General features: G+C 39.3%; 2 protein-coding genes across 6 annotated transcripts in view; one reads left to right on the top strand and one right to left on the bottom strand.

The window, feature by feature from the left end:
- The window catches only part of NSL1 (NSL1 component of MIS12 kinetochore complex), a 29,666-nt gene extending 28,950 nt beyond the window's left edge, over positions 1 to 716 (bottom strand). Inside the window, exon 1 of the mRNA XM_021007903.2 lies at positions 422 to 716. Within this exon, the coding sequence (XP_020863562.1) occupies positions 422 to 676 (255 nt within the window). The 5' untranslated portion in view covers positions 677 to 716. The remainder of the gene's footprint in view (positions 1 to 421) is intronic.
- Positions 717 to 759: 43 nt separating this feature from the next.
- On the top strand, positions 760 to 18,157 carry TATDN3 (TatD DNase domain containing 3). 5 transcript variants are annotated; one of them, XM_021007879.1, is made up of 10 exons: positions 760 to 881; positions 4,628 to 4,660; positions 5,249 to 5,322; positions 5,669 to 5,753; positions 7,167 to 7,229; positions 11,029 to 11,138; positions 11,972 to 12,027; positions 13,515 to 13,627; positions 14,650 to 14,730; positions 17,500 to 17,651. In XM_021007879.1, exons 1-10 carry the CDS (start codon positions 816 to 818, stop codon positions 17,566 to 17,568), a joined length of 750 nt encoding a protein of 249 aa, XP_020863538.1. In that variant the 5' UTR covers positions 760 to 815; the 3' UTR covers positions 17,569 to 17,651. The 5 variants fall into 5 exon arrangements, with proteins under 5 accessions (XP_020863538.1, XP_020863537.1, XP_020863539.1 ...); XM_021007877.2 differs by having other exon boundaries at positions 775 to 881; positions 14,653 to 14,730; positions 17,558 to 18,157; XM_021007876.2 differs by having other exon boundaries at positions 775 to 881; positions 17,558 to 18,157.
- The last annotated feature ends 393 nt before the right edge of the window (positions 18,158 to 18,550 follow it).

Genomic DNA, 18,550 nt, shown 5'->3' with positions numbered 1-18,550 from the left:
GGATGGTAACGCATGGCACAGACACACTACACATCGTGTCTCCTATTCCTCCCTTTCCCCCCAAGTTTCCCTTACTAGCATTTCTTTTCCCTTTTCTCCATCTCTTCAGTCTGTGCCGCAGGTCTAGACGTCAGGAGCTAGCTGAGAAGCCACAGCTGACCTGCTGACAACCCTCTGGTCCTCCCTGCTGTGGGCTGCGGTACTCACTCCCTGAGGTTACCCTGTGCTGACCAGTCACTCCTCACCCATCTGGGCCTCAGTTTCCTCCTCTGTAAAGTAAGGAGCCAGGGCCTGAGAGTCTCTAGGACCCCTCACACCCGTGACATTCTAGGGGGCCGTGATGCTCGCAAGCTGCGGGGAAGGATGTGCAAGCAATAGCATTCCGACGCCCTCGGGGCCAGCAGAGGGGGGCGGCCCGTACCCACTGCGCGTCCTTCAGCGCCAGCTCCCGGCTCTTCTCGGGCAGGACGTCCCCCAGCTCCCGGATGAAGCGGCTGCACATCTTCAGCACTTCGGCCACCGCCTTCTGCGACGCGCAGCGCACCCGGAAGTCCTCCACGGGGGCTGCGGACGAGGCCGGGGCTGATCCCGTCCCTGTAGCCATAACTTGCTTCTCCTCCTCCTCCTCCTCTTCACCCTCCTGCTGCTCCGGCGGGCGCGCGGAAGTCCCTGCCATTTTTCCCCAAGTTCGAAATCGGCGGTGCAGAGATTCCGGAAGCGGAAGGGCGGAGCTTGAAAAAACCGGAAGTGTCCGACGCTCCTATCAGGAAGCTGGAGCCTTCGCGCATGCGTCCTGCTCCGGAGGAGAGGCGGCCATGGGAGCCGTGACGCCAGGGTTTGTGGATTGTCACTGCCACCTCTCCGCGGCCGACTTCGACTCGGTACGTGAGGCTGCGGGTGGGCGGGAGTGAGGAGCCCTCGGATCCCTTGCTGTCCCAGAGACGTCCAGACCCTTCCCCTGCGCTGGCTGCCCATGCTCCAGTGCCCCTCAGGCTTGGCCGATCCGGGGCCGGGGGAGCGCGGGCCCTGTGGGTCTCGGGCAGAAGGGTGGTCTCTTTGGGACTTTTGTCAGTCGACACATTTATTCAGCGCCTGATATGTGCCAGATGATGTGCTAATAAGTTAGCCCTGGGATTGCAAAGGGATGGGGAACAAACCCCACAATCCCTGCTTTTAGTGATAATATTAACATTTATATTTATTTACTTAATCTGTACTAGGCAGTGTGCTAAGTGCTTTACAATTATTAGCTCATTTGATCCTCACAACAGCCCTGGGAAGTAGGTGCTGTTATTCATCGCCACTTTACAGATGAAAAACGGAGGCAAAGAAAGGTTAAGTGATTTACCCAGTGTCACACAGCGAGTAAGTGTCTGAGGACAGATCTGATTTCGAGTCTTCCTGACTCCAGGCCTGGCACCCTATCCACTGTGCCACCTACCTGCCCAAGGAGCTGATAGTCTAATGGGGGAGAGAACATACAAACAAACTATATATAAAGTAAATTAAAGATAATCAACTGCGGGAAAGCATTAGCATCAAGGGGGAACCAGAAAAGGCTTCCTGGAAAAGGTAGTGTTTTAGTGGGAACTTGAAGGAAGCCAGGAGGCAGAGATGAAGAGAATGTTTTAGGCATGAGAAGCCCAGAATACGAGATGCTGGTGTCACAGCCTCTCAAAGAAGGCTATACCTGCTTGTGAAATCTCTAATATAACCCACCTGACAAGTTTACCTGCATCCAACATTCGCTGAGGACCTTCAATGAGGTGGAGTTTACCACGTGCTCTTCTGAAGCCCATTCCATTTTTGGAAAGTTGATTGTGAAGATGGTCCTCCTTCTTATATGCAGTATGGATTTGCTTTTTTACCCTTTCCATCTGCACCTTCTAGTACTCCTAGTCTCTGAGGCTGAGCAGAACTATTCATTCATTCAACAGGCATTAAAATGGGGGCAAATAGTACCTACCTCCCAGGTTTGTTGTGAGGATAAAATGTAGTAATATTTGTAAAGCACTTTGCAGCTTCAGAAAGCCCTGTAAATGCTATTATTTTCGGTGCCAGGAATACAAAAATAAAACAGTCCTACCCTCTTAAGAGCTCATATTCTAGTTCTTCAGGTATTCAAGGACAACTCTCAGTGCCCGAGCTTTTTTTGTTCCAACCCATTCCAATCCCCAATGTGTATTGTATTTTCCAGAATATAAGCAATAGAGAGGTATGATACTCACTTGTGAAATGAAGAGTTCAGGCTAATCCACTTTAAGAAAGACAAAAATAAGGCAGCAATAGCAACCCACACCATGTAAAAGTCTGTTCATGCTCTGCACACTCTACAAGTTATAGGAATCAGAGCTAGAAGGGAAGTTGGAGTCCAAACTCACCTTTTTAAAAATAAGGAAACTGAGGGGCAGCCAGGTGGTGCAGTGGATAGTGCACTGGCCCTTGATTTAAGAGGATCTGAGTTCAAATGTGGCCTCAGACACATTACACTTACTAGCTGTGTGACCCTGGGCAAGTCACTTAACCCCATTGCCTAACCAAAATAAATAAATAAATAAGAGAACTGAGGCATGGACTTAGTAAATGACAAGGTCAGTAGTCAGCACCATGAAAATGGATACCACCCACCATGCAGGGCTTTGTGCTTGATGCTTTTGAAATACTGTAGGCCTTGCTTTGGGCAGCTCATAATCTTAAAGGCAGCCCTAGGGAATCTGTTTGATGCTGTTGGGTAAGCCAGATTCCCGGGAAACCAAATAAGGGTGGGGAAAAACATTCCCAATGAGTTCAGGGCCTAAATATAGAGAAAACTGAATCCAGCTAGACCAATAATACCATTTTTGAAGTATTTAGAAAAATTATGCTTCTAGTAAACTGCTTGGTCACACAGTGGATAGAGCTCTGGACTTGAAGTTAAGAAGACCTGAGTTTGAATTCAGCCTCAGACAGAAGCTGTGTGACCCTTTGCAAGACACTTAACCTCAGCCTCAGTTTATCCATCTGTTAAAAGGGAGTAATAAAAACATCTACCTCCCAAGGTTGCTATGAGGATCAAATGAGACAATATTCGTAAAGTGCTTAACGTAGTGCTTGGCATATATTAAGTGCTATATAAATGTTAGCAAGGAGGAGGAGAGATATGAGATGAACACTTGAATAAGAGAGAATCTGTGCTGTAGTAGCTTACAGGAATACTTCCCTCTGGAAGAGTAGTATAAATGGCAGGAAGAACATTGGGCAACAAAATGCAGACGTCATGCTTACTCCTCCCTCTGCCCTCTCTTGATTTCTCAAGGTAGAGATCCTTAAGCTTATCAATGCACTGCCAGAAATGGCTCTGGCTCCTTCCCTAGGGAAAAGAACATTGTCTCCTCTCCAAAGGGCACTATTCTTGGGTTTCACCTTTAGAATGTTAGGATTGGAAGGAAAGCATTTCCCCAGAACCGTTCCATATTTATCACACATAAACACATACCTTATTTAATTTTAATAACTGGTATAAACATTGGCCAACTTGAAAACTCTGAAAGATGTTTATTGTTGTTAATAACACTAGTATTGTGCTTGGTTATTTATTAGTCTTTATTCATGATATTCTAAACAGAGGCAGCATGGTCTTTTGGATAAATAGCTGGTCAGGAAGACTTTGGTTTCATTCCTGCCTCTGACCCATACTGGTTATGTGACCCTGCACAAGACTCTTAACCTCTTAGTACTCCAGGCAACTCTCTAAGACTGTAAGTCTCTGTATTGGTAGAGAGTTTCCTATACCAGTGAAATCAGAGGTACAGTCCATAACCCTATTCTGCTCATTTTCTTTCCTCTAAACTGCCCATCCCTTCTTACCACGCTGGCCAATTAAAAAAAGGGGGGGGGGAGAAAAACAACCCAACCAAGACCAATATTTTGTAGGTTCCACTTTGATTAAAAATAACCTTTGGGGGCAGTGGATAGAACACCGGCCCTGAAGTTAGGAGGATCTGAATTCAAACCAGGCCTCCAACCAAACACATGACACTTACTAGCTGTATGACCCTGGGCAAGTCACTTAACCCCAATTGCCTTAAAAAAAAAAAGAGTATCTCTTTGCAGAAGTGGGGGACCATCAGTTTGGGCAGCTAGGTGGCGCAGTGGATAGAGCACCAGCCCTGGGCTCAGGAGGACCTGCGTTCAAATGCGGCACTTAACACTTACTAGCTGTGTGACCCTGGGCAAGTCACTTAACCCCCATTGCCCAACCAGAAAAAATAATAATAATAACCTTTGTTCACCCGATTCAATTTCACTAAGTCCCCTTGTTTAGCCTTTATTCTGAAAACAACACTTAGTGTGCTCTGTGAATGAACATACGTTGTTTAATGTATCATTCTGTTCCTCTACATGTGTGTTAACTAAACTTTTTTTTTTTGCTTTTTGGTGAGGCAATCTTATGTTAACTAAACCTGAACCCAATTTGGAACTCTTAAATTGTCCTATTTTCTATCTGACTTTTTCTGTTGCCATTCCTTGTGGTTCTTCAGCCAGTTTTGAAATAATTGTATTTTCTGATATACATATTCTTCTAAAATTATATACACATATATTTATATCATATAAGATATTTAAAATTAATTATCCTATCTTTTAGGACCTTGAAGATGTGTTGGAGAGAGCCAAGAAGGTCAGTGTCTATGGCCTATACCAAATCTATACAGAAGCAGCTTAAAATTGGGGAATATCTCTTCTTCTCTGGTTGACCTAGGCATAGGTAGCATTTCATGTTTGTTATCAAGTCTCAAATTTAGATTATACTGAGGATATTGGACAAATTTTAAAATTTCCTGGAACATCTTTCTTTTTTCAAGAAAACTACTAAAATAACAAGTTATTTAATTCTTAGAAGACCTCTTGATCCATTTTAGCTCTAGCTTTCTTTGATATCTCAGAGAAATGAAAGAGCAGAAAATGGATCCTAATTTTCCTTTTTCTATCATAGCCAGCTTTCAAAAAACTATGCTTACGGAGAATGAGGTTAACCAGGAGAGTTAAAAATCATAGATGATGTGGAAGTATTCGTGAACAAATGAAACTAACTCCCATTTACATACTGCTTTAAGGTTGACAAAGCACCTTCCTTATAGTAACCCTGAGAGCCAGGTAATAGAAATTTCATTATTCTCGTTTTAGTCTCAGAGGCTTGATCATGATCACATAGCTTATAAGTATGTATTGTTTGGTGCTCTAAATGCTTTATATTTTCTTGTTGCAGGCCAATGTGTTAGCCATTATAGCAGTTGCTGAACACTCAGGAGAGTTTGAAAAGATCATGCAGCTTTCAGACAGGTAGCTCCTTTTTTATTTATATATTTTCATATACACATATATGTATATATATATATATATACATACACACACACATATGCATTTTTCATGCACTTACACACATATACATATATCTTAGCATTAAAAGTAGCTATGCTAAAACCAGTGAAAGTATGATCATTTATAGACAGATATGAAATTTATAATCTGAACATCAGTGCATAGTGAAAGGGAACAGTGAAGCCAACTTTGATATGGTCTTGAACAAACGGGGAACTGTCAATATTTTTTTCTGGTTATTCTCCAAAATGGGATGGTAGTATACTTTTCCTGCTCTATTAGTTGGTAACTGTTTCCTTATTTTTAGGTACATGGGGTTTGTTCTGCCATGCCTAGGTGTTCACCCTGTTCAAGGACTTCTACCAGAAGACCAGCGAAGTGTCACTTTAAAGGTACTGTCAGATGGGATGAGTAATAATACTAAATCCACAGATGACTGCTAGTAAAGTAACATCTATTCCCCAGTGAAGATTTGCAGTTTTTCCAAGGGTCTTGTGTTCTATATTGTTTAGGAAAAATTTTTTCCACATCTGTGATCCCAGCCCATATTTTAAAATAATTCTTGACTCCATTTTGAAGAGGGGCAACTAGGTGGCATAGAGGATAGATTTCTGGGCCTGGAATCAGGAAGACTCATCTTCCTGAGTTCAAATGTGGCTTTAGACACTCACTAGCTGTGTGACCCTGGGCAAGTCATTTAAGCCTGCTTGCCTCCATTTCCTCTTCTGTAAAATGAGCTGGAGAAAAAAATGGCAAACCATTCCAGTATCTTTGCCAAGACAGCCCCAAACGGGGTCACGAAGAGTAGGACATGACTGAAAAATTGAACAGCTACCACCGTTTTGAAGAAGTGGAAATTTTTGAGTAGCCTCTTAATGATTTCATGAACAAGGTCAGATTTGAGACTATTGTTTTTTACAGTTCGTGTATTACAGTGTTCCATTGACAAGTATTTATGAAGTACCTGCTGTTTTCTAGGCACTTTGCTAGAGGTGAAACAGGTAGTATCTGGCATAGGGGATACAAAGACAAAAATCAAATAGTCTCTATCCTTGAGAAGCTTAAGTTTTATCAGAGGAATCAAATTTCAACTCCCCCCAAAGTTAGGAATCATTGCTATTCAGTGCCTCCCTCAGTTATAGACTGATTAAAATTCAAAGCATAAAAGTTGTTTAACTTAGCAGGGTAATTATAATACAAAAATTCAATAACTACAAGCAAAGATTCATCAAACCTAATGATACGGTTCTGTGGCTGGCAGGTGATTTGTATTAATACCTAATAAAAGTTACAGAGCTCTTATCGTGCAAATAACACAGAGTTTAATCTTGTTCCAAAATATATTTTATCTCCCCCTCAATTCCTAAGTTCCTTAAAAACAGAGACTACATATTTCTATTTGTTGTAAAATTTCCACAGTACCTAGTACCATATTGGGCATGTGGTAGGTGCTCAATAAATGGTACTTTAGTTGATGGACAAAAGGTAAGTTACAAAGAGTTAAAATATTTGGCTGCAATTACACAAATCTTTAATATGTAATAACAGCTCTAGTGGACTATGGAGCTTTTGGCTTGATGTTTGCATAATTCCATGTAGCTAAACAACAAGTTGAGGCAAGGTTTTAGGTTAAAATTCTGAGGGGCAAAAATGAGCCACTAAATTCTCGAACCCCTAAAGGTTCTGAGACATAAAGTGTTTTTTTTAATAACAGACTACATATAATTAAAGTAATTCAAGATAAATAGGATAGCTTAATTATTTTTAATTTGTTTTATTTAAAACAGCCTTATCTTTTCTTTTAGGACTTGGATGTAGCTTTGCCACTTATAGAAAGTTATAAAGATCACTTGTTGGCAATTGGGGAGGTAAGGCCCCTTTGACTTAGTTATTAATAAGACTAACCAAGACTGTCCCATCCCATAGTTATTAATAAGACTAACCAAGACTGTCCCATCCCACAGAAAACGCCTCATCTTTAGCCTGAAAACATTTCTTAATTTCTGTCCTAGTCATCAGATTTGCTTGGGGTATGCCAGTCAGCGTTCAACAATTCAGCAAATATGTGTTGTGTGTTTATTAACTGCAAAGCACTGTGAGAGGCATTAAGTTAAGTTAGAAAGGATGTTTACTCTCAGAGAGCTTTTAGTCTGTGAGAGAAATTAAGACATGTACACAAAGAACTAATAGAAAGAATAAGTTAAGAACCTAAGAGGCATAAGTATGTGCTTTATCAGAATTAATAGTAGGAAAAGTTCATTTCTGGCTGTAGTATTGGAGAAGATTTAAGGAAGGAGGTAACATTTGAGTTAGGCCCGAAGCAAAGTGGAATAATTAAAAATAAAAAAGTTAAATGCAGAGATATTTTGGAGATAGAATTGATGAGCCTTATTGGATATGGAATTCAGCTGGAGGGAAGCATCAAAGATGACTCTGTGAGTACAAGCATAGGTGACTGGAGAATGGTGGTGCCATTAAGAGAAATGGAGAAGTCAGGTCTTCACAGAATTTGAGAGTTGGAAGAGACCTTAGCAACCATATAGGCCACCCCATACACTAAAGGAGTCCCCACTGTAACATACCTGACAAGTGATCATGCAGCCTAAAGAAAGAACTATAAGGAGAGGATTCCACCTCTTGAGACAAACCATTCCACTTTTGGATAGTTCTAACTTAGTTTTCCTAGTATCTAAATTTTTCTCTTTGCAGCTTCTGCTCTCTGCTTCTCATTTTGAAAGAGCAAAACTAAACAGAAAAGTCTAATCTGTCCTCTACATGACAGCCCTTCAGAAATTTGAAGGCAGCTATTATATCCTCGCCTGAGTGTTCTCTTCTCCAGGCTAAACGTGCCCAGTTCCTTTGACCAATCTTTGTATAGCATGAACTCAAGGCCTTCACCATCCTAGTTGCCCTCCTCTTGACACTCTCCAACTTGTCAATGCCTTTGTAAAACTATGGCACCATGAACTGAACATAGTTCTCCGGATGAAGTTTGGATAGGGCAGTGTGAATAGTGTGATTTTTGCCTTCCTGTTCCCAGAAGCCACACTTCTCTGAAAGCAGCCCACAGTTGTTGCAGTAAGCTACGCACACCACACAGCTGGCTCCTATTAGGAGTTATATGGAGTATAAAGGGAATATAAAGGACTCCCAATAGGATGGTCTGAGCTTGCAGGTCACTAGTATTTCCAGATCTTCAGAAAAATTGGTATCCATCTATGCCTCATTCCTTTTCTAATTATAGAGTTGATTTTTTTTTTGTACTCAAGTGCAAGACTTTACATTTATCCCTATTCGATTTAATTTTATTTGTTTTGGCCCAGTGCTTGAGCCTGTGAATTTTGGATCCTTTGGAGCCTGCCTTTTGGATTCTTACTCTGTTACCTAATATATTATCTGTCCCTCTCAGCTTTACTTTATCTGCAAATGTGGTGACCATACCATCTATGACTTTATCTAAGTCACTGATAAAAATGTTAACCGAAGAGAGATGCTACACTAGAGATTTCCTGTCATTTTACCACCACATCATTAACAACCACTCTTGGAGTCCATCCATCCAACCAGTTCTGAGTCCATCTAACTGTATTATTATCTAGCTGATATCTCTCCATCTCCTCTTCTACAATAATATGAGATATTCTAACAAAAGCCTTGCTAAAATCCAGATGAGCTAAATCTATAATGTTCCCCTGATCTCCTAGTGTAGTATTACTGTCAAAAAAGGGAATGAGGTTAATGTGCCATTACTTGTTCTTGATGAAGTTGCCTCCCTTTCAAGCTATTCACCCACCTTCTCATTAATGATCCTGTCAACAATTTTTCTTTTAGATGACTAGCCCTTAGTTTGCAGACTCTGTTTTCTTCCCTTTTTTTGGAAAAAACAAAACAAAACAGGACATTTGCCCTTCACCAGTCTTGTGGTACCCCTCCCCTTTCTGGGGATCTTTCAGATATTGACAATGGCTCTGAAATGTCATCTGCCAGCTCTTTCAGGACCCAAGGATATGGTTCTGATGGGCCAGGTGACTTAAATTCATCAAGGGCAACTAAGTGTTCTCTTACTACCTTATTACTTCTCTTTTGAATCAGTTCCATGTTAGTCATTTAGTTCTTTTATTTCCAATACAAAGGTCATTCTCCTTTATAGGAAAAGAAAAACAAAATAAAATTGAACAGGTCTGCCTTTTCTCTCCTGTCAGTCATTTTTCCATCCACCCCAAGCGAAGGACCTAGCCCTTCTATGATCTTCCTTTTTCTCCTGGAGTAAGTAAAAAGACTCTTTTGTTGTTCTTAGCTTCCCCCACCAACCTTAGCTCCTTTCAAGCTTTAGCATTACTAACACTGTCTTTACAGAACTATGCCACACACTTATATTTATCGTGTGTTATTTGGTCGTGCTTACATCTTCTGTACACTTATTTTTAAAATCAAAGTTGATTGGTGAGTGTCCTGTGAATCTATCCCAGTGTCTTCAAACAAATCCTTTTCCTGCCAATATTGGAATTGTTTTCCATTGTATCTTCAGAATTTCATTATTGAGTATCCCACATCCCTCCTGCTATAACTTCCCCTGAAGCATTTTAGTCCATGGGGTCCTACCTTTCTTTCTTTTGAATCCTTTGAGCTCTGTTTTCCCAAAACTTAGGGTACTTGCCAGGCTCTGACCAGTTTTTCTCTTCTTTTATAAACTCTAGAGTGGAGTGAGTGTTCATTTTCCTCCAGGGTTCCTATCATTTCCATCCCAGCAACTAGTTCCTCTCTGTTAGTGAGAATCAGATTCAGAATAGAATTTCCCCTTGTTCTTTCTACTGCCCTTTGAAGAATGAAATTATCACTGAGGCAAATTAAGAAGTTATTGGCTGCCTTATTTTTGGCAGAAAGGGACCCCTATCTGATGTCTGGATGAAGTCTCTCATCACTACTATATTATACCTCTGTTCCCCAACTCCTCATCTCTTTCTTCCTGTAAAGATAATAAGCCCAGTTTGAGGACCTGGAAGGATATCCACATGGTGATATCCCATGAGCAGAGCATAAGAGAGAGATTAGAATAGAGTTAGAGATTATACACGTAGAAGCCACAGATGAGAGTCTTCTGTATAAAGTGGTAGTTGAAGCCGAGATCTTGGAGTAGATGACACCATTCAAGAGAAAGAGTAGTGGGCCAAAGACAGAGCCTTTGGTAGTACCTATAACTAGGAGGTAGGAGAAAGAACAGAAGTGATGCAGAACTCCTCAGTAAACTTGAGAGATTGGAGAGCAGACTGATGTTCTCCCCACAGGCCTTTCAGAAGGTGAAAAAATAATTCGGTGGTACTTGTCTTCATCTTCTATATACTTAACCATTTTTCCTTCCTTTAAAAAGCAAAAGTCATTGTTTGATTTAAAAGTTTTTAGACTTATGCATAAGTAATTCTGAAACGGAATTTAAAAAAACTCAGAGTCTTAGATGAAGATCTCTGATCTAATATAAATATTTTCCAGCAGGTAAAGCATCACTTACTTGGTAGTATTGAAGATAATAGATTCTAAGTCTTGAACTCATTTAAGCAAATTCTAGATTATAGCAATACATTTACACACAAGAGATGGTTTTTCTTTTGTTATTTATTTGTTTAGAGTTAAATCACCAAAACTGCAACTCTTTCTTTTATCTATTTGCAGGTTGGATTAGATTTCTCCCCCAGATTTGCCAGGACTGATGAGCACAAGGAGGAGCAGAGACAAGTCCTTATTAGACAGATCCAATTAGCTAAACGACTAAATTTACCATTGTAAGTTAATTAAATTTTTTTAAATGTTAGTATTCAACATTTATTAAGCCTCTACTACTACACGGAAGATTCTGAGCTAAGTTCAGGGGAAACACAGCTAAATAAGACATGGTCCCCTTTTAACAGTCTGGCAGAAGTACTAAGATGTATACACAAATAACCTTAATAGAAATTAGAATATGACAGACATACAAGACTACAAACAAAATGTTTTGAGTTCAGGTGAGAGACCACTGCCTATTGTAGTGGAGCTTCAGAGAAAGCTTTGTAGAGGAAATGATGTTTTAGCTGGGCCTCCAAGGATTTCAACAGGTGGAGAAGGGAAAATAGGCATTTGGGTTCAGGGAAGAGCGTGATTAAAGAAGGCAAGCAGTCAGGAAAGGCTAGGACATGCAGAAAAGAGTGGGTTTGGCTGGAGTGAAGAGGACAGTAGGGAGAATAGGATCATAGATTTGAGGCTGGAAGGAACCTTGAAGATCCAACTCCCTCCTTTGACAGAAGAAGAAATTGAGACCTGAAGATATTAAGTGATTTGTCCAAGGTCACACAAAGATTAAGTGGCAGAACCAAGGTCTGAAACCAGGTGGTCTGACCCCAAGCCTGATGCTCTTTCCACTGCACTAGAGTCATATAAAATAAGCTGGGAGAAGTGGAGTAGAGATTGGTAATGAGGGCTTTGAATGACAGGCTAAGGAGCCAGTGATCAAAGTGATTCTCCTTAGAAAGAGTTTTTACTTCACCTCTCTCAAATATTCCTGTGTAATTAGAATAAATACAATAGTCTGCTTTCTGTAGTCTTTTAGCCATAGGAGAAATGCAATTTTATTTTCTAGGAATGTTCACTCACGTTCAGCAGGCAGACCAACTGTTAATCTCCTACGTAAGGAAGGTAAGTGGGTTTGGGGGCAGCATGTATTTCTCTAAGCAGAGGATACCTTCCAACTATTTGTAATACAAGCATCACAAAACTAAGTGGAGTTGTTATTCTGTTGACCACAAAGTACTGCATGGCCTACTTTCCCCAGAATAAGAATCTATCTTTAAGTATATAATACAATAGTTATTGTAGCTCAGCAGTGTTTTGTTTTTAATAGTGTTTTATTTTTTTCCAGTTTGAGTTCCAAACTTTTTTCTCCCTCCCCTCCTCCTTACCCAAGATGGCAAATAATCTGATATAGGTTATACATGTACAATCATATTAAACGTATTTCCATGTTAGTCATGTTGTGAAAGAAGAATCAGAACAAAAGGGAAAAACCAAGAGAAAGAAAAAAAACCAAAAAAAAGGTGAAAATAATATGCTTTTAGCTGCATTCAGACTCCATAGTTCTTTCTCTGGATTTGAATAGCTTTTTCCATCATAAGTCTTTTGGAGTTGTCTTAGATCTTTGCCGAGAAGAGCTAAGTCTATCAAAGTTGATCATCACATGATGTTGCTGTTGCTGTGTACAGTGTTCTGGTTCTCAGCAATGTGTTTTGAAGCCTCCTGGAACCTTGGAAACAAGAAATGTATGTCTGAGCAGCTAAATGTTAATGAGAAGGAGGTTGATTTGGTTCTGTTATATCAATAAAATATAGTTAGCTTAACTATTAAGTTTGTAGGTCATTTACCTCTCTTGTTCTCCATCTTCCAACTAATGACTTAGAGTGCTTCTCTTAGAATAAGTTTATTTGTCCATTTGATTATGTGAAGGCAGCTCTGGAAAAGGTTTGGTAATACAGAAGATTAAAACTACTGAATATAAAACATTGGTAGCCCAAATCACCTTGAGCTACTCTGACTCAGTCTACAGGTCTGAGGATAGCTGATTTCCTGGGTTGTGTTTGTGTACCACAGCTTCACTTCTCAAGAGCAGGGCAAGGACAAAATGCAGGGGGACAGTAAAGCAGAGTATTCTCCTTGTGTCCTTTTTGCATCTGAGTGTATCCACCAAATGGTTGTATGTTATCAATGAACTGTAGTTAGGTCTTAATAAATAATTAAAACTAATGAAAAGCATAAACTGATCTCAGTTCTAAAATTCTGTGATTCTGTAGCTCAAGGTCTGTGTCATACTTATGCTACCTCAGAGGGTTATCTTGAGGAAAGCATTTTGTAAATCTTAAAGTGCCACATAAATAGGTTTTTTCCCTGACTATCATTGTTTTCCAAGGCCAGGGATATTCAAGAATTGACTATATTACCTATTCTGATAATTGATGGAATACCATGCATTCTTTCATTCAAGTTTTAAAGATCAAGAAGTGGCATTCTGTTATCATTGTGGTCATCATTTACTTGAAACCTCTGATCTCTCCTTTTTCAGTTTTATTAACGGAGAAACCTCTTTTAAAGCAATCAGAATGGAATGTGTGTCTGTCTTTGTTTTTTGAGAGGTGCTGAGAAGGTGCTGCTCCATGCGTTTGATGGCCGCCCATCTGTAGCCATGGAAGGAGTGAGTGCAGGATACTTTTTTTCAATTCCTCCTTCTTCTGCAAGGAGTGAACAGGTGAATTCTTTCTCTAAACTTTCAGCATGGTGATTATAATCTACCAAACAAGCTTTATTTTACTTTCCTGGTATTATTAGGTGTTATTGCAAAAGTTAAGCTTAAATTACGTGATATTTGCTTACCAATGTCTGTGAAGACTAATTTTTAACAATACATAGAGAAATTAAGAAAAGAGAAGGATTTTCTTATTTTTATTATTTGTAGGGAAGAATTCATATTTTACAGTTATATCTAGCAGTGCTAGACACATTTTAAGGGAGAAAATCCCTTGTCTTTTTTTTTTTCTTCAGCAAAGACTTGATAATCAAATGTTTTTTTCCTTCTTGGTCAAAAATCCCATGAGATGGAAATTCCATTCCTAAAAAAGATAGTTAATTTAGCATTATCAAACAGTGTATCATATGATAATATTTTTCATGATGAGGTAGCATAATTGGATGCTGAGTAGAAAGAAATCATTCCTGGGGCCCATGTAATCCCAATTCTGATGTTGCCAATAGAATTGTAGTTTTCTAAACCACAAAGCCTTTGAATATTATGAAACAAAGTGAGAAAGGAATACTGAGAGATGAAATATTTCAGTGGGAATGTGATATTTGATGACTTAGTAGGTGAGCCCCTTTCATATTGCTGGCCACATTACTCCTTTGGGAAATACTTTTTAGTATCTGGTACAGGAAGCTGTAGTATATCAGAAACAGCCCTAGATTTGGGGTCAAAAAAATCTGGGTTTTAACCATGGCCCCACTACTGAATAGCTGTATGACCTTAGACATATTTCTTCATTTATGAAGTGTAATACCTGCCCTGCTACTTCACAGAATTGTCATAAGGATAAAAGGAGGTAACTTATGGAAAGAGCTTTGCATAAAGTGCTATATAGCAATAACTATTAAAATGCATAATAAATATGACATTAGGATTCTAATGTTTTCAGTACAAACAAGGGATCCATATAGCTTATATTTACCTTACTCTCTCATATTTTAATGCTTAATAGCTTTTATTTTTCTTCTAAGAAGCAGAAACTTATAAAGCAGCTGCCGTTATCTTCTATATGCTTAGAAACAGATTCACCTGCTCTGGGACCAGTAAAACAGGTAAATGACTTCCATTTTAAAGTTCTCAGAGATGTTTGCAATTCTTATGTATTTTTAAATTATAGTCTGAATACAATATTGGGGGGATTGGACCAAAACTTACTCTATAGTTTCTCTGTTATGTTATGCCTTTTTTTTTTTTCGCTTGTAGTTATTATACTCTGAGAGTTCTGATATGACCTGGAGGTTTTACTAATTCATGTATTAAAGAGGTAACGAACCAGATTCTAATGGAATTCTGCTTTCTGTAGTATCTCCCATTTTGTTGTAGAAGTATATAGAGGCATTGTATAGAGAGAGCTAGGCTTAGAGTCAGGAAAACCTGGGTTCAAGTTCCACATCTGACACTTTACTGGCACTGTGACCCTGGACAAGTCACCATGTCCCAGGGAACTCTTTAAGAGTCTGAGTTGAAGAGCAATTGGTGATCTGCATTGGTAGAGAGCATTTCTCTGCTGGGTGTTCCCAGGACTGATAAAATCACAGGATTGGGCCCAAAGAAGCAGGGGAGAGCAGGGAAGAGACCACATCTGTTTTGACTGCTCCCTACAGACTCCAACAGCACATCATTTATTCACATATGGGTGTTTCATGAAGTTTCTTTTGGTGATGATGCTGTAAGTACTTGAGAGTATTCCTGTTTACATCCCAAAGCTCTGTGACTCTAGGCACTTCAAAGTTCCAAGGTATGTTATGTGAGGTGGGGAGTCATGGAGGAGGTGGGCTATTTGTGCTGCTATCTGTTTACTGACCCCACTGTCTAGAAGCATCTGTACCTCCCAGCTTTTATGTCAGTGGCAAATACCTTGAACAAGCATATGGCTCCCCTTTTTACATCGCACTTGATATTAATAATTAGAAGGCCAAGAAACAAAGTTAGCCATATGAAATCTTTTGAGGAATGTTGTATGTATGATTTTGACACATGCATGGGAGATACCTTGTCAGACAGTAACCTTCAAGGTGGCCCTTTCCTCTGTTGAATGAAATGCTTTTTTAGTCAATGTGCAAACGCACTGAGATCTTGTGTCTTCTGCACCTTTTAGTCAGTTATGGAACTGATAATTAAGTTTTCTTAGAATATCATTTATGAAAACCCTTCTCATACTTTCATTAAGGATACTCTAGATGCCTATGTAATTTATTCTCATAGAGATTTTATAACAATGGAAAAATAAGCTTTTGGCTTGGTAATCATTTTCTCTGTCATCTTTTTTGATGATAAAGAAAAGCTGTAGAAGTATTTATAGATATTTTCCATTTTTCATCTATTCATTGTCCTAAGTTTCATCCTTAAATGCCCCTGAAATGATATGGCTTATTTAGTTTTATTGACAAGTTTTTGTATTTTTTGTACATTTGTTTTTCTCTCCATTGCTTTTTATTGTTTTGAGGTAGTACTGCTTGTAATTTCCCAATATCTTCCATTAAATTTTATAAACAAATTTATTTTCTAATTTGGCTTCTGTATTTACCTGCTTGGCTGGGTCAGCTTTTAGAGTCTCTTAGTCTCCCTGTTGAGATGGATTTTTTTAAATTGGTTAAACTGCTTTAGGAAATGGTAATAGTCTGTATTGATGTCCTTTTATCCATTTTTCCATTTTTTTGACAGCAATTTAAATAGTCAAAAAGTTGGGCTAGAATTGCCTTATTTGTATAATATGTCTTCTCATTTGGTATTGATTTTAATCTTTACCAAGTCGGTGGTCTGATTATATGCAAACAGTTGATTCATAAATGACTCAAATCAGAAAGTTCTTTCTTATCTCTTAAAATCACTTGAATTTTTGGTGGGTTTTTTTGGGGGGCTGGGGGGTTGGAGGAATATTTATCATGTCTAATGACTTCCAGCTCTCTTTTTAAAGAAAGAGTTAATAATATATGTTTGAGGCTTCTGTGTTGTCTTCAAGCCTTTGACATTTCTCACTTCTTAGCCTTGAACCATGTTTTCCAACAAGGTTTTTTTGCTATCCTTCCCTGTACCCAACTTTGCATTGAAGCCACTGAGTATATACTTTGATTTAATCTGAAGGGGTCTTAGGTTTTTAATAAAATTTCTCTTCACTGTCTGCTACAGCTATTGTACAAAAGCTGCAGTTATCTTCATGGTAGTATTCTTCCTTACACTCGTCATGAACACTGTAGTATGAGATGATCAGATGTCCCCTGAGATGATGTTTCTTGTTGCCTTTGAGCATATGTTAAAAACAATTCTGTTAACTCTTAATAGCCACATCTTACTTTGCCCTTTGATGTCCCCATCACTGCAGAACTGAAAAGGGACTATGTGGGATTTGGGGTCATTGCATTTTTCTTTTTTTCATAAGTAGCCACAGCTTCGGAATTCATCACTAAGTGTCCAGGCTACTGGTGTTGGGCCTCTCTGTACCTAGCTAGGCTGTCCCTTGGAAAGCAGACACAGTCTCTGGCTGGGACCCTACTTAAAGCCTGGCCAGCGTGGTAGAACCTGCCTGATCCTGCATTCACTAGCATCAAACTAGGACTTTGTAGAGGCTCAATATTAGAGCTGTTCAATGTATTTCCCCTGCATTGTTATCTTCATTGTAATTTTATTTTTAAGTTATCTAATGGGCTATGAGTACTTACTGATCCCTAATGATTTTTTCAGGCAAAGCATGAACATGTATGCTTTTGCCAGAGTAGTAGCATCTTTGAAAATAAAGGACAATGATTTGTTTTTTGGTTTCAGTGAAAAGCAATGCATCTGTTGCTATCTGAAGTTTCTCTTGTTTGTCTTGTTTCTCTCAGGTACCAGAAATCTGGGATGGTTGGGCTCATCAGGCCTATTCTTGCTGTGTTGTTACAGGAGCGGAATGAACCTAGGAACATTTCCATTTCTGCAGAATTCATTGCCCAGGTGAAAGGGATCTCAGTGGAAGAAGTTAGAGAAGTGACAACTCAGAATGCTTTGAAACTGTTTCCCAAACTCCGGCATGTGCTTCAAAAATAACCTGCCAGATTTCCTCCAGGAAAATCATTTCCTAGTATACCACCAGGTGGCAGCATTGAAGGAAACTACATCTCTGACCAAAGAAAGAACATGGTCTGGATAGGGGCCACGGGCATAGAGGAATGAGAACTTTAAATTTTTTTCACTTCAGTTTAGGGGAAGTAAACTTGACTGGCATTTCCGGAGCCAGGGTTTAGTTCCAGCTCTGCCACTGACTGTATGTTGTTTAAAAGTCAATCACATGCTGAGGGAGGAGGGTGGGAAGAAATGCTGATGTTGCTGCACCTGCTGCTGCTGCTTTCACCAGTGCCTCATGGAGCAGAGCGGTATTGTTTATTCTGGCTAAGGGAGTTTATGAGGCGAGAGACAGGCACTGTCTAACCTACTTTGTTTAGTGCTTGGCAAGTGCCAAACCCAAATGTTACCTAATAAATGTCATTTGTGTTTCAGTCTGAATTTTGTCACATTTCACATTTATTTCATGTACATTTAAAAAAGGTTGATTTTAAATATCAATGCTTTTTACTAACTACAGCAATGATATTACATTTTCATATCTGTAATATGAAATATGAATATATAATGGAACATAAAAATTTATAGTTTTCCCAAAAAAAGTATGTAATCACCAAATTATTATTGCCAAATTGCCATTTGGGTCCAGTATTAATAAAATTTTCTATATAAATATATATTTATCCTATAAAGAATGTGAGCTAGAAACAGGAGATAACCATTTCCTAATAAGACTAGCACAGGGCCTTGTCCATATCTGGCACCAGACCCATAGGATGATCGTGTTCTCTTGGTCTGTTTCCCTGCTTCTGGCAATTTCCACCACCTCCTTAT

The sequence above is a fragment of the Phascolarctos cinereus genome, unplaced genomic scaffold (assembly GCF_003287225.1).
Source record: "Phascolarctos cinereus isolate Bilbo 61053 unplaced genomic scaffold, phaCin_HiC Scaffold_5;HRSCAF=322, whole genome shotgun sequence".
Classification (NCBI taxonomy): domain Eukaryota; kingdom Metazoa; phylum Chordata; class Mammalia; order Diprotodontia; family Phascolarctidae; genus Phascolarctos; species Phascolarctos cinereus.
Note: the sequence above shows the minus strand (reverse complement) of the source record. Positions and strands in the feature narration are given on the sequence as shown.

Coding starts and splice junctions, on each gene's coding strand:
- TATDN3 (XM_021007876.2), top strand. CDS start 816: ATGGGAGCCGTGACGCCAGGGTTTGTGGATTGTCACTGCCACCTCTCC. Junction 12,028..13,514: donor TAATCTCCTACGTAAGGAAG/GTAAGTGGGTTT, acceptor GTTTTTTGAGAG/GTGCTGAGAAGGTGCTGCTC. Junction 13,628..14,649: donor CTTCTGCAAGGAGTGAACAG/GTGAATTCTTTC, acceptor TTTTCTTCTAAG/AAGCAGAAACTTATAAAGCA.